This window comes from Octodon degus, unplaced genomic scaffold, assembly GCF_000260255.1.
Source record: "Octodon degus isolate 3935 unplaced genomic scaffold, OctDeg1.0 scaffold00169, whole genome shotgun sequence".
In the NCBI taxonomy this organism is placed as follows: Eukaryota; Metazoa; Chordata; class Mammalia; order Rodentia; family Octodontidae; genus Octodon; species Octodon degus.
Genome location: NW_004524745.1, coordinates 100,550 through 116,521, shown reverse-complemented (window position 1 = coordinate 116,521; position 15,972 = coordinate 100,550). Strand labels below are relative to the sequence as shown.

At 40.6% G+C, this 15,972-nt stretch overlaps 1 protein-coding gene across 1 annotated transcript; it reads right to left on the bottom strand.

Moving 5' to 3' along the window:
- Window positions 1–13,739: 13,739 nt before the first annotated feature.
- On the bottom strand, window positions 13,740–15,425 carry Cd14 (CD14 molecule). Its single transcript, XM_004643280.2, has 2 exons — window positions 15,081–15,425; window positions 13,740–14,992 (listed from the first exon to the last, which is right to left on the bottom strand). The coding sequence occupies exons 1-2, from the start codon at window positions 15,081–15,083 to the stop codon at window positions 13,844–13,846; spliced, it is 1,152 nt and encodes a 383-aa protein (XP_004643337.2). The 5' UTR covers window positions 15,084–15,425; the 3' UTR covers window positions 13,740–13,843.
- Between the last annotated feature and the right edge of the window lie 547 nt (window positions 15,426–15,972).

Below are 15,972 nucleotides of genomic sequence, written 5' to 3'. Positions count from 1 at the left end.
AATTAAAAATAAATAAATAAATAAAAAAAATGAAAAAAGATTTTAAAAACTTGTTCATTAGAACACTGTCCTAGTTGTAATAAGACTATAGCAATTTCTCAGGTGGTTTCAGCCTGCTTTAGATGGAAAAAAAGTCTATGTTTTGGAAATATAGTGGGCAGAGTTTTTCCTTACATTTCTCTAGTAATATGCTCCTACATGAACCATTTCCATTTTGTTATGGAACTCTTTTGAATACTTCACTCACATTAAGAGAATTTTTCTCCCACACCTCTCAAAATATTAGGCATATTTCATGTTTTAGATTATTTTATGTCTTTCAGCTACAGGTGGCAATTTCATTTAATGTCTGGTAGCAAGCTAGTAATTTCTTCTCAAATGGAAAGTCTCTGGTCCAAAGTCCCAGGAGCTATCACTGGGTGGAGCACATAGGCTCTTATGATAGACCCCAGCCTGCACTTTACAAGGACTATTGTATGTTGAATTTGTCTCTTCTGACACTTTAGCACCTATTTTAAACTAATTTAAGTTAATGACTTGTGTGGGTTTAGTTAGTCTTATTGATTCCCATTTATCATGTAAGGGATGGCATCTAGCATAATATCCTATTCACTTTTGGAAGTAGTAGAGACTGAGGCAGTTCAATTTAGTTTAGTTTGTTTTTCTTTTTATGGAACCGGGGATTGAACTCAGGCCCTTGTGCTTGCCAGGGAAGCATTTATTCCACTGAGTTATCCCCCTGGCCCCTTCAATTTAGTTTGACCCCTGCCTGAAGTATTTACATAGAAGTAGCCTTGCCTAAATTACCCCATTCCTCACTCCTTCCCCTGCCCTGTCAGAATTTCACAGACATGTAGGAGATAAGGAGGAAACAGGACAGATTAAGGGCAATAAGAGACAGACTATTTGCCCATGCTTAGCCATAAATCCCTTTGCCCAAGACCTCACACCTATAGGATATAGGGACATCACATTCCTGCCCGGTTGCCACAGTAACAAAGAAACTATAAAAGTGGGTAGAGGGGGCCGGGGAGATGGCTTAGTGGAATAAGCACTTCCCTGGCAAGCGCAAAGGCCTGAGTTCAATCCCTGGTTCCACCAAAAAATAAATAAATAAATAAATAAATAAATAAAAGCGGGTAGGGAACAAAGAACTGGGCCTTTTGTGCTTTCCAGTTTGGAAAGGGGAAGCATATTGTTGCTGGCTATTAATAAAGGCTCTATAATTCCTATAATTTGGTCTCCTGTGGGCAATATATCCAATCTGAGTCCTTACAATATCCAATTGATATTGCCTAAAGAGTGGATTTGCATGCCCTCTGTTTTATAATACTAGAGAGAATGTTCCCCAGTTGGATACAATATCCCCTTATATATCCAATAATGCAATATCCCCATAATACCTTCAGCTAAAAGAGATGCTGTTCATCTCTTTTAAGTTTGGCTCAAACATATCTATTTTAATTACAAAGTTTATGGCCAGGGAGATAGCTCAGTAAAATAAGTGTTTGCCTGGCAAGTGCAAGGGCCTGAGTTCAATCCCTGGTTCTGCAAAAAAAAAAAAAAAAAAAAAAAAGATGTGGTTTAATTGCAAAGTTTTACCTTTGTTTCACTAATCCTTGCATCTCTAACTAGTCTCCACTGGAACTTCATCGACATATTTTAGATTTATTTTGTTTTGTTGTTGTTATACTAGGGGTTAATCTAGGGTCTTTGCACTAAGTTATATTCCCAACCTTTGTTTTGTTGTTGTTATTTATGTATTTTGTTTTTGTTTTTGAGATGGAATCTCCCTAGATAACTAAGTTGCCCAAGCTAGGCTTCAACTTGTTATCCTCTTGCCTCATCTTCCCAAAATTCTAGGATTGCAGGCCTAACACTAGGTCTGGGAAATGTTCTTCATTTTGATGTAATATTCATTTTCTGAAACTATCCAAGTAAAGGAGTTAGAATCACTCCTGGTCAAATATTCCATTTCATCTTTCAGTCCCAGCAACCATTGCAAATCCCCAAGTTAGGAACATTGAAGTTGCAAACATACATAAGAACAGACCTCAAACTAGAAACATTCTTTGATGCACACAAATCTCTGAAGTAGCTCACATGTCTGCTAGACATTGTCACAATTGTGCTACTGTGTGCTTACTGCACAATGCCTGTGTTTGGTTTTTTACATTGTATGTTTATGTCATAATTTGTTTTTGGAGTCACTTTGTCAGATTTACCAATGAATCCAACTTACATTCACCTGGAATGGAACTCATTTGTAAGTCTTGATATAATCCCAATTAGGGCATCACTAGGGGGCGCTATGGTGCACGTGGCTCCTAGGTCTAAATCCCAGAAATGTCTCCTCTCCACTCTGACACTCTGACAATTTTACTCTTTCATGTGCCTAAGGCCTGTGTATAGTTACAGTTTTGTTGGAGGCTGTAGGGATCATATGTTTGGGTCTGCAGTGGGGGTCAAGTGGAAGATTTAAACCACTGACTAATCCTTTTGTCACTGATCCTTATGGTTGTGGGACTATTGCCCCAGGTCACCCAAAGTTAAGTTTCTTGAATTCTCCAAACAAGAGTAAGTCATATTTGTTTAGGGCCCTTCATTGTTGAAGGAGCAGTAGAGGCTCCCAGTGATCTGCCTAATGTCTCAGAATATTGCATTGTTTTTGTTCATCCCATTTTCTTGAAAATTGCTCAAAGATTTCCACCCTGCTGAGATGACTCCCTCTCCTTTGTCCTTTCCCCATTCTTTTTTTTTGGGGGGGGGTGGGAAGAAAATAAAACTTAGGACCTTACACTTGCCAGGAAGGCCCTTGTGCCACTGAGCCAAGTCCCCAGCATCTCATTCTATTGAGTCAGCCTAGCATCCTTTGTCTGTTGCTTTAGCATAACATTTCCTTTCAGAAATGTCCCTGAGGCTAGTGGGCATACCTCCAGCCGGACTCTAAAAATCCCCGCATCAGACTCTTCCCCAACTTATTGCTTCATGATAACCATGGGACTGGAGGCTGTAGCTCAAACTGGCCAGAATATCAGCATATTTTTTGAAACAGCATCTTGGTATGCAGTCCAGGCTGGTCTTCAACTCACTATGTAGCCCAGGCTGGCCTTGAATTCACTGATTTTTTTCTGCTCCAGCCTACTGAGTGCTGGAATTACAGGCATGTGCCACCATGCCCAGCTTTTCTTTCTTACTTTTTTTTTCTTTGAGATAGGGTCTTATATGTATTTCAGGTTGGCATCTGAACTCGTTATATAGCCCAGGATGACTTCAGGCTCCTAGGAGTCCTTCTGCCTTGGTCCTCTGAGTGCTGGGATCATAGGTGTGTGCCACCCTACCTATCTCCAGCTTGATTCACCTATACTGTAATTTTAGCCATTACAATGAACAGTAGCCAAGGGATTTTATATTCAGCTTTTATTTTGTTAGTTTACATTTTCTCATACATTCAACTTTTCACAAGTTGGATTCTGTCACTTCTAAATTCCACTGGTAATGTCTGTCTCTGATAACTGACCACAGCACAGCCATTGTTCCATACCCATTGGTAAAGCCCTGTTGCAACCCATCCAGGAACCAAATTCCTCATTTTGCTTCCTTTCTTTTTCTTCACAAACCACATACAATAGTCATTCGTTATTCACAGTTTCACTACCCACTGTTTTATTTATTTGGGTCAACTGTGGTCAGAAAACAATACGTGGAAAATTCTAGAAATAATTTGTTAAGTTTCAAATTGCGCATCTGCTTGGGTAGCGTTAAGAAATTTAGTGCAACCCTATCCTGTCCTAAACAGGATATGAATCACTCCTTTACACAGCATATCCACAGAGTTTATACTGTCTGTCAGTCACTTAGCAGCCATGTGGGTTACCATATCCATTGTCATATTATTGCAGTAAAGATGTTTACCTACTACATATTGTTATAATTGTTCTATTTGATCATTAGTTATTGTTGCTAATCTTTTACTGTGCCTAAGTTTATAAACTAAAAACTAATTGTTTAAAAACTAAACTTTATAAACTAAACTTTCTCATAGGTATGTATAGGGGGAAAACAACCTAACAGTATAAATGGGTTCAGTACTATCTGTTACCTGAGGCACCCACTGATGGGTTTGGAACATATAGCCTGAAGATAAGGAGGAACTACTGTATTTTAGTGAATCAGTGTTGCTTTAGCAAATTATGCTTCTCCTGACACCAATTGCAATGATTTCTTGAGCCAACAATCCATAGTTGGACCAAACTTCACAACATAAGGGTACAGCCTCATAAGATTGCCCTCACTTAGGCATGAGCCTGAAACTTGGGGGGGACTCCCAGGACACACTTTCTTATGATTAGCAGATACAAATTTGGAAATTCTTACTATCCTCTCAAGTCAATGACTTACTAGAATTCACAGAACTCAGGACTGTGTTATGCATTATTATAGTTTTATTGTAGGAAAGTCTACAAATCTGAACAAACCAAAGGGAGAGACACAACCTCCCAGGGCCTAGGAACAATATCTGGCCAAATTCTTTGTTACACAAGAGTGGATAAGTATTTTGTTTATTCTTTGTTCACTTGATGGACATTTGAATTGATGCTACCATTCAACTATTAAGAATAATGCTTCTATGAGCTTTTTGTACAGGTTTTTCTGAGGACTTATATTTTTATTTCTCTTAGAATTGAGAGTGGAATTTCTGGGTTGTATAGTAATTCTATAGTTAATTTTTTCTTTCCTTGAGGTTTTTTTTTTTTCCAGAACCAGGGATTGAACTCAAGCTCTTGTGCTTGCCAAGGAAGCACTTATTCCACTGAGCCATCTCCCCAGCCCCAATTTTTTCTTTCTTAAAAGAAAATTTTTATTTTTGCACTACTGGCCTTTGAATCCAGAGCCTTCACACTGAATTACAACCCTAGCCCTTTTTCATTTTTTATTTTGAGACAAGTTTTCAGTAAGATACCCAGGGCAGGACTCAAACTTGTAATGGAGCCTCCTGTCTCAGCCCCCAAGAGTACTGAGATTATAGGCATACTCACCATGCCTGGAATAAAGGAAGACATTGTTTATTGGAAAGAAACTGGGGAAATACTACCTATTAGATTGAGCTGTGAAAAGTGAGTAGAATGAAAGAATTGCTTTACATCTTTAGATATCTAGAAAATTGCACATATAACAAGACTACCTTCTTTATATACCATTAATTTTCATTGCTTATAACAATTGAAAATAAATGTTTGTGTTTAAGAATAAATTTAAATATGCTTTTAAGCTTAATTTTTGTTATAACAAATAAAAGAACTATTTCTTATCTTTGAAAAAGTCAGAGGTTCTTTTTTTTTGCTTTTGTCTTTTTGAGAAAGGGCTTCACTATGCAGTTCAGGTTGATCTTGAACTCACTTTGCAGCCCACACTACCCTCAAATTCACAATAATCCTCCTGCTTCAGCATCCTTAGGGATTATTAGGGATTACATGTGTGTACCATCACGCCTGGTCAGTGTTTTTGCAGTACAATGAGAACTTGATTAACTGAAATACTTTAAAAAATAGCCAATAATTGTATTGTGTCCAACAAGGGCAAAGCAACACATATTTTTAAAATTCTTTTTATTTGTTTTGGTTGTAGACTATGAATACACTTTGCTATCCTAAAAATTGTTTTTTTGTTTTTGTTTTTGTTTTTTGCGGAACTGGGGATTAAACTCAGTCACTTGCGCTTTCCAGGCAAGCACTCACTGTACTGAGTCATCTCCCTGGCCCTAAAAATTGTATTTTGTAAAATACAGATTATCTTAAAGGATGTACCATTTTGCAATGTACTGTTGTCATTCTTGCTTAAGTCCCATAAGAGATACCAAGTTGATACTGGAAGCTGAGCTGACTATAGACTAACTATAAGCATTCATGAAACATTGCTTTGTGGAGTATAATCTTATCATCTGATCAGAGTTCACTTTTCATTTGTTGCCAAAAATAGATTGTAACAAAGCACAATAAAAATCTAAAAGAACATCTATTTTTAAAATGAATGTTTAAAACAACAGATGTTGAATTTTCAATTTTGAAATTTTGTTTTTTCCTGTAGTTTTGAGGTTTTGCACCCATTAGTTCTTTCGTACATTTACATTTGTGTATTATTAGAACCTGATTTCAACCCTGTAGGACCCAAATAAACTTCACTTTGATTCTAATGGGCCTAAGAGTTCCTTAAAGACTCCCTTACCACCCTTTTAGGATCTGTTAGTATCTCTAAATATTTTTTTTATCTCTGATATCATTTATGGCTGTGTGTGTGAGTGTGTACATGTGTGGGTTTGTGTGGAAGTCCAGCAGGAGGGGCCAGGCCTCTATGCTCCCAGTGACTGAAAAGATGACACTCCCTGCAGCTGTCAACTGCAAGGGCCGCAGGCCCAGGCTATACTCCAGCTGACTTCTCCTGTGATTAATAAAATTGTTTAGAGCTGGGGAAAACAAAAAAGTCAGTCCTTAAACATTTCATTTATCATATTTATCATAGTGATCTGTAACTGTTTACAGTTCCATTTTGTTTTCCCTTGGGGTTGTCTAAAATTGGAATGAAATTCACATTACATATAATCAAACATTTTAAAGTGTACAATCCAGTGGCACTTAGTATATTCACACTGTTGTGCAACTATTAGTTCTCTCTGGTTGTAAAACTTTTTCATCATCTCAAAACATGCACTATACCAATTAAGTAATCATTTCCTACTTTTCCCTTCCTTTCCTGGGGTAACCACTGATCAGCTGTCTGTCTATGGATTTGGCTGTTCTGGATGTGTTACATGAAGTAAATCAAACAATATGTGACTTTAGTGTCTAGCTCCTTCTACTTAATATTGGTTTTAGGGGTTCAAGTAGTGGTGCATATCACAACTTTGTTCCGTTTTGGATGAATAATAGTTCATCATATGTATAGATCACAGTTTATAACTTGTTGGACAGTTGGGCTGTTTTTACTTTTTGTTTATTTTGAATAATGCTTATATAAATTCTGTATTTATGTGTACATTTCTGTACAAATATATGTCTTAATTTCCTGTGAGTATATTCCAAGGAGTGAAATTCATTGTGACTGGGAAGTATACACTTAAGGTTTTGAGGAACTGCCAAATTGTCTTCAGAGTCACTGCACTATTTTGCCCTCCCTCCAGCAAAGTGTGAAGGTCCTTATTTCTCCATATATATGCCAACAGATTTTAAGAGAAATACTAGCGATTGGGCCTTCCTTCACACTGAGCTACATCCAGCCCTTTTTAATTTCAAATTTTAATTTGAAACAGAATCTTTCTAAGTAGCTAAATTTTTCAGGTTGGGCTCAAACTTATGATATTTCTGCCTCAGCCTCCCAGAGTACTGGAATTCCAGTTAAAGTTTTGGAATTGTTGGGGGCCTGCCCCTTAGCTCAATTCTTTAAGTGGCTGCTTCAACAAAGCAGTCAGGCTCAGGTTGCTGTGGTTTGATCCCCACAACTCAAGCCAGCCAAACCTGCCCTGAAGGCATTCGGAGCAAAATAAATAAATAAATAAATAAATAAATAAATAAATAAAGGAATTGCGTTAAATCCCCGGAACCACAGGAAAAAAAAAAATTGGAATTGTATTGAATTTGTAAACTGCTTTGACTGCTACTGGCATCTTAAGCACACTGGTTCTTTCAAGCCCTGAACATAGACTGTCTTTCCATTGATTTAGGTTTTCTTTAATTTCTTCCAACCTATCTTTCACTGCACAAATATTTTACTTCGTTGGTAATTTTTTTTTTTTTTTTTGTGAGGAGGCTGTCACTGTAAGTAGAATTTAAATTTTTTTTTTCCTTAGGGGGCCAGGTAAACAGCTCAGTGGTATAAGTGCCTGCCCAGCAAGTGCAAGATTTTGAGTTCAATCCCCAGTACCAAAAATAAATACATAAATAAATAAATAAATAAATACTTTTCTTAGATTTTTCATTACTAATGTGAAAAACACAACAAAAAAACTACTTTTTGACCCTACTGGGGATTGAATTCAGCACCCTCACACAGCTACATACTCTGCCTTTTTACAATTTTTATTATTTAAAATTTAATTTATTGAACTGGGTGTGGTTGCACATCCCTGTAATCCCAGTACTTGAAAAGTTGAGACAGGAGGATTGCTGTGAGTCTGAGACCAGCCTGTGGGCTACAAAAGTGAACACAAGGCCAGCCCGAGTTGCGTAGCAAGACCCTGTCTCAAAAGAATAAATAAAATTTAATTTAATTTATGTATATTGTGGTACTGGAGAATGAATCCAGGAATTTTTTTTCTCCCAGGGTTACATCCCCAACATTTCTTTATTTTTTATTTTGACAGAGACTTATTAAGTTGCCTAGACTGGGCTCTAATTTGAAATCTTCCTGCCTAAGCCTCCTAGAATCCTAGGATTACAGGCATGTTCCTCTACGCCTGGGTCAATACAACTAATTTTTATCATGTACTCTGTGTTTATTATGTATTCTGAAGCTGCTGAACTTATTTATTATTTTTTAATTGTTTTTATTTTTTTGTGGATTTTACAAGATTTTCTATGTACTGTATGAGATCTGTCATTTAGAAATACTATACAGTTTTACTTTTTCCTTTCCATTGGTATGCTTTTTTTTTTCTTTTTCCTGTTTAATTGTTCTGGCTAACACTTCCAGTATAATACTGAATAATGCCATAGTTCCAAAATTGCTATGCAGATTTAATACAATCCAAATAAAAATTATAAGAGCATATCTTAGAGAAAACAATCCTAAAATTCATTTGGAGCCAGAAGAGAACTAAAATAGGGGCTGGGGAGACAACAGTAGAATAAGTGATTGCCTGGCAAGCACAAGGGCCTGAGTTCAATCCCCAGTTCTGCCAAAGAGAGAGAGAGAGAGAGAGAGAGAGAGAGAGAGAGAGAGAGAGAGAGAGAACTAAAATAGTAAAGGCAGTCCTAGGCAACCAAGGCAAGGCAGGGGGCATTACAATCTCTGACTTGAAATTATATTGCAAAGCTGCTATGATAAAAGAAGCATGGTACTGGCAAATAAACAGACCCAAGGACTAATGGAACAGACTAGAAGATGCAAAAACAACTCCTTCACTCTGAGCTATATTTCTCAGCTCTTTTTTTTATTTTGAGATATGGACTCACTAAATCATTAAATTGTCCAGATGGGCTCACACTTTCAATTTTTCTTGCCTTAGTCCACAAGAGTGCTAGGATCGCAGGTATGTGCCACCATGTTCACCTTGAAACTGTTTTCTTAATTTGATTTTCAGAATGTTCTCATAATGTACAATAGATTTTGGCTTATTTAGCTTGTATCTTGTGATATTGCTGAACTTGTGGATTATTACTAATGTATTTTAGCAAAATGATAGGATTATTTGTGTGATGGTAGTGTTTCTGAGGATTAAACCTAGGCCCTTGCGCATGCTAAGCAAGTGCTATACTCCAGCTATATCCCCTGAGCTACATCCTCTGAATTCCTTTATATTTCTCCAGCTCCTTTCTATTTATTTTATTTTTTATTTTATTTTTTTTAAATTTTATTTATTTATTTATTTATTTATTTTGTGTGTGTGTGTGGCCAGCTCAGCCCACCAGGGGGTGGGGCTGGCTGGCATGTGGTGCTGGGGGATTGAACCGTGGTCCCTGCGCTTTGCTTGGCTTAACTGTTCTAAGTAGGTGCTTTAGACCACTGAGCCATCTCACCAGCCCTATTTATTTTATTTTGACACAGGTTCTCACTAAGTTGCCCAGGCTGGTGGTAAATTCAGAATCACAACATTCCTGTCTCAACCTCTCAAGTGGGATTATAGCCATGTATTGTCATGCCTGCCTAGTTCCATAAAATATTCTATATCCATGACTATATCATCTGTGAGTTGAGACAGTACTATTTCTAGCCTTATAATCAACATGCCCTTTATTTCTTTTTCATAATAGTCATGACTAGAACTTCTAGCATAACTTTGAATAGAGATGGTGAGAACAGACATCTTTGTTTTGTTTCTGACATAGGCAACACTAGGTATGATCCCAACTAATTTTTTTGTAGATTTTTTTTATCATGCAAGGAAATTCCCTACTTGGACTTGGATTTTATCAAATGTTTCTTCTGTATCTAGTTAGATAATCTTGAAATTTTTGTTTTTTTATCTTATTGATGTATTATATTATAGTGGTTTTTATTTTTTTAATTTTTTTTAAATTTTTTTTATTTATTTGTGTGTGTGTGTGTGTGTGTGTGTGTGTGTGTGTGTGTGTGTGTATGACCAGCTTATCCCTCCAGGGGGCGGCCCTGGCTGGCATGTGGTGCTGGGGGATTGAATCACGGTCCCTTTCTTTGCTAAGTTTGTTCCAAGTAGGTGCTTTAGACCACTGAGCCATCTCACCAGCCCCTATAGTGGTTTTTAGATATTGAGCTAATGTTTTACTCTTGGGGTGAAGTCCAATTACTCATGGTGTGTAATTCCTTTTATATTCTGGGGATTTGGTTTGCTAATATTTTGTTGAAGATTCCCATGTCTATATTCCTGTTTTTGCTCTGTAATTTTATTTCTTTGTGATGTATTTGTCAAGCACTCTTTCTCTTTTTTAAGTACTCTTTCTTAAACATACCTACAATATCAGATTTATCACACATAGTATCATACCTTTAACAGCTAGGTATGTGCTGGGCATGATGGCACACACACATTAAGAGGCTTAAAGAGGCTGAGACAGGAGGCTCACTGTGTGCTGGAGGCCAATCTGTGCTACATAGTGAGTTCAAGGCCAGTCTGAACTCTATAGTGAGGCTCTGACTTTAAAAAAAAAAAAAAGATGGGGCTGGTGAGATGGCTCAGTGGTTTAAAGCACCTACTTAGAACAAGTTTAGCAAAGCACAGGGATCGCGGTTCAATCCCCCAGCACCACATGCCAGCCCCACCCCCTGGTGGGCTGAGCTGCCCCCCCAAAATAAAATAAAAAAAAATGGAAAACCTAAATATGCGCAAAGATTCAAGTCAATGTTTCAGTGTTCTCCCCTGCATGTGATTTTAAGAGTGCTTTAAAAAGCCTCCCATGTTGGAATGCATAAAGGAGCCTTGAGCATTAGGCTGGGGTGGAGAGGGAGATGGCTCAGTGGACTGGCAAGCACAAGGGCCTGAATTCAATCCCCGGTTCCGCAAAAAAACAAAAACAAAAAAAACAACAACAATGGCTGAAGAGTTTGTGTTGGAAAAGAGAAGACTCTGTGTGTGTGTGTGAGAGAGAGAGAGAGAGAGAGAGAGAGAGAGAGAGAGAGAGATATTTTTAAAAGACCAAACCTCTTTCCTTAGTAACTCAGTGAAAAGAGCTAGAGCTAGTGTATGCTTGGTTCTGGATGACAGAACCAAGACAAAAGAGGAAGGAAGCTGCAGGGAAGCAGATTTGACTCAGAAAAGGAAGCCCTAAGAGCACATCTCATTCTTTCAGCCTAAAATCCATCACAACACACCAACTATCTGACCACAAAGTGCCATGTGGAAGTGAAGACCTTGTTTCTGTCCTAGTCATATTCCCCTTATTGCTTCACTTCCTTCTCTAGGATACATTATTCAGCCATTCTCTATTAGTTCAATCTTTGGGCTTCATGAGATGCCCTGAATTTCTACCTTAACCTTAGATGAATGAATCTTGTCTATAAGCTGCTGGATACTTTCAGAAAAAATATAAATCACATGCCTACAGACTAGTTTCCAGTCTCCAAATTCAGTTAGGGTCACCAAATTCAGTTGGGGAGACTCTTTTTGAAAGACGGATACTTGATTGGTAATTCCTGAGCTCAACTCTCCTCCTACTTCATTGGAGTTTTGATTTGCTTTACATTAATAATTAGTGGGGGCTGGTGAGATGGCTCAGTGGTCTAGAGCACCTACTTAGAACAAGCTTAGCAAAGCACAGGGACCGCGGTTCGATCCCCCAGCACCACATGCCAGCCAGCCCCGCCCCCTGGTGGGCTGAGCTGGCCACACACACACACACACACAAATAAATAAATAAATAAATAATTAAAAAAAAATTAGTGATGCTGAGCATCTTTTTATGTGCTTCTCTTTAGGGAAATGGTCTATTCAAGTCCTTTGCCCATTTTTGAATTGGACTATTTTTCTGTTGTTGCATTTTGGGAGTTCTTTACATGTTTTGGATATTAACTCTTTGTCAGAAATATAAATTACGGGGGGGGGGCGCTGGTGAGATGGCTCAGTGGTCTAAAGCACCTACTTAGAACAAGCTTAGCCAAAGCACAGGGACCGCGGTTCAATCCCCCAGCACCACATGCCAGCCAGCCCCGCCCCCTGGTGGGCTGAGCTGGCCACACACACACACACACACACACACACACACACACACAATAAATAAATAAACTTTAAAAAAAAAATTACAGGGGCCGGGGAGATAGCTCAGTGGAATAAGTGCCTCCCTAGCAAGTGCAAGGGCCTGAGTTCAATCACTGGTTCCACAAAAAAAAAAAGAAATACAAATTACAAATATTTTGTCTCATTCTTTCTACTCTGTTGAGAGTATCTTTTGATACACAAATTTAAATTTTTTTCATGAAGTCATTAGCCTATTTTTTCTTTTGTTATCTATACATTTGGTGTCATATCCAAATCTAACATTGCAAAGTTTTATCCTATATTTTAAGAGTTTATCATTCTAGATATGATATTTATGTCTTTGATCCATTTTATTAGTTTTTATATGTAGTTTTAGATAAGGATCCACTTCATGCTTTTGGATGAAGATATCCGGCTTCCCCAGCAATATTTATTAAAATGTTTTTTCCTTACTGAATGGTCTTGGCACCTTCTCAAAAGTAATTTTATCATATATATGCATATTCCATTATTTATATGTATGCCTTTATGATAGTATCAGTCTTGATTACTGTAGCGTTGTAGCTACAATAAACCCTGTATCAATAAAGGGGGCTCTGAAAAGGTCATTCACACACACATTAACACGACAGATCTGTGGTTCAGTAGTAGATTACATCTCACATCTGTTTCCATACCCCAATTCCCCATGGCCAAGGTGTGAATACAGTGAAGCCCCCTGCACCTGTTAGGGTGCAGGAGTTTTGCACCATAGGAGAGGATCCCATTTTGAAACTCTGCAATTGTGAAATTTGTCTCCTCTGGAGGTGGGGTGGGGAAGAAAGAGAAAGCAAATAAATAAATGGCTCTGGAGCTTACTACCTTTGGCTCTTGGAAAGTGAGCCAGAGAGGAAACATTCTGTATCCTCCAAGGTATGTTTACCATTCAATACCCTTTCACCCTTGTGCCAGTAACCTGTTTGGAAATCCCCGAATACACATTTTTTTCTCTCACACAGTTTAACCAGGTAACATTTCTTTCTTTCTTTCTTTCTTTCTTTCTTTCTTTCTTTCTTTCTTCCTTCCTTCCTTCCTTCCTTCCTTCCTTCCTTCCTTCCTTCCTTCTTTCCTTCCTTCCTTCTTTTTTGGCAGAACCGGGGATTGAACTCAGATCCTTGCACTTGCCAGGCAAGCGCTTATTCTACTGAGCCATCTCCCTGGCCCCAGGCAACATTTCTTTGTCCCTTCCTGCCCTACATTTCTTTTTTTGGGCAGACAGATTTTCTAGGGATTAAAGGTGAAGAAGATTTCCCTATCCAACCCTGAGCCCAGAACATAGCAGACACCCAGTAAAGATCTGTGGAGTGAATGACATGACTTGTGGTTTAAAATTTTAATAAAGTTGAGGCAAAAGGTTGGCTGATCAAGAAGTGCTGGTGTTGTGATGGTGCTCCCAAAAAAGGACATTCATTCTCCCGTGGCTTAGGCAAAGCCTCGGACCCCTTGGAGCACAGCCAGTGTTCCCGACACTCCCACTGCCAGGTGTGAACGTGCACAGGCCAGGGCCATCCCAGGTTCAGAGTTCATAGCATTCTCTTGGAGGAAGGAGGCTTCAGCGAGGAGGTAGGGATTTCCTTGCAGTGATAGGTTACCCACCTTGGGCAGCTCGTCTAGCCGCGGCGCTCTCTTCAACTTGTTGCAGCTGAGATCCAGCACGTTGAGCTTGGCGGGTAGTCCCTGGGGCACTTGCTCCAGCCCAGCAAATGACAGATTGAGGGAGTTTAGCGTGCTAGGCCAGATGCACTGGGGATCGCCAATGTTTGGGGTAGCGCGCAGTGAGTTGTGACTGAGGTCCAGGCTGTGGGGCTGCACCCCAGCCGTAACCAGCCCAGCGCACACGCCGTTGGGAGTCTCCATCCCTGCATTGCGTAGCACTAGATTCTGAAGGGCCGAGAATTTGTGGGGACAGAGCACCCCGACCAGTCCGCGCTCACCTAGCCCAGGATTGTCAGACAGGTCTAGGGTGGTGAGGGCTGGGAAACTGAGGACCTGTTCGCAGGCTAGGACAAGCGAATTTGCTTGGGCAATGTTCAATACCTTGAGGAGACTCGGCTTGAGCCACCGCTGCATTTGGGCGAGCCACGCACCGCCGGCCGCCCACGACACGTTGCGGAGGCGCAAGGTGGAGATCCCAAGTCCGGTGGCTCCCAGTGGCATAGGCGGCGGCGCGCCGGTGACTTCCAGGTCCTCTAGCGTCAGTTCCTTGAGACGCGAGTACGCTAGCACCCGCAGTAAACCAAATAGGAGCGGAGCGGGAACCTGTGCGGCTCCCACCGTGAGCCGCCGCACGCGCAGCGCCTTGACCAGGTCCACGTACTGCCGCGGGTCGGCCTGGAGGTCCACGCGTTTCAGAAACTGCTCCAGGCTGCGGCCGCCGGCTCGGATCTCCACGTCCACGGCCACCGTACACTGTAGGGCGCTGGACCAGTCGGGCTCCGGATCTAAGAAGTTGCAGGCGCAGCGGATGTCCTCGTCGTCCAGCTCGCAGGGCTCGAGCAGTGGAGGCTGCGAGGTGCCCGCTAAGACTCGCAGCAGCGGCAGCAGCAACAGCAACAAGCAGCGAGCTGGCGCCTGCGAGACAGCGGAGATCAGGACAAGCCCCATCCGCCCCCGGGCTTCCTCGGGCTGCCCTAGAGAGACCCTGAGAGCACATACTCACCATGGTGCAGGAGGTCCGAGAGCGGCTCTGGGAAGAAGGGCTTTGGTTTCTTTTTTGTACTGGGAAGCCCTCCCGCTTCCAGGAGGACGTGCTTATCTCTTGGGCAGCCCCTAAGAGTTTACGTAACTTAAGAAGTCACCTCTCCCTTCTATGAACACTGGTCACTTCTTCACTTCTCTTGCTTCCAACCGCCTCACTCACTTCCCTTCTACAAAATATTGCAACGAAGGTTGTTGTGGGGAGAGTAACCAAAACAGGAAGGGTTTTTCAGGGTATTTAGGCCACTTGGTGCCAGGCAGTCCAGGCAGAGCCAGGATGACTCAAGCGCCCAAGGCGGGTCTACTGGGAATGGGGAAACAAGGATCTTTAGTGCCTTATGGCAGTAGCCTGCTCCCGGAGCCCTGCATATACCCCCACAACGCAGCCTGATTGGCTTCGTTCACTTTTTCCTAGGTTTAGTTACTATTACTCTCTCTCTCCCCCCCCTTCCCCCCTCCCTCCCCCCCGTATTTTTCTGGGTACTGGGGATTAAACTCAGGACCTTGTGTTTGCCAGGCAAGCACTTATATTACTGAGCTATCTCCCCAGCCTGTACTACTCTCTTGATAACCAAATCCAAGTCCCCGGTTTTCCTCAGGTATTTAACTGGATGTTTTGTGGGAGATATTGTGAATTTCATCGGTTGACCCCAGAGGGTAGAATGAAGTTCAAGTGAAGGAGGTTGGTGTGAAGAACAACTCTGCTAACACACACACACACACACACACACACTCATTGTGCTTTTTGTGTCTTCTTCTTCTTCTTCTTCTTCTTCTTCTTCTTCTTCTTCTTCTTCTTCTTCGTCTTCGTCTTCGTCTTCGTCTTCGTCTTCGTCTTCTTCTTCTTCTTCTTC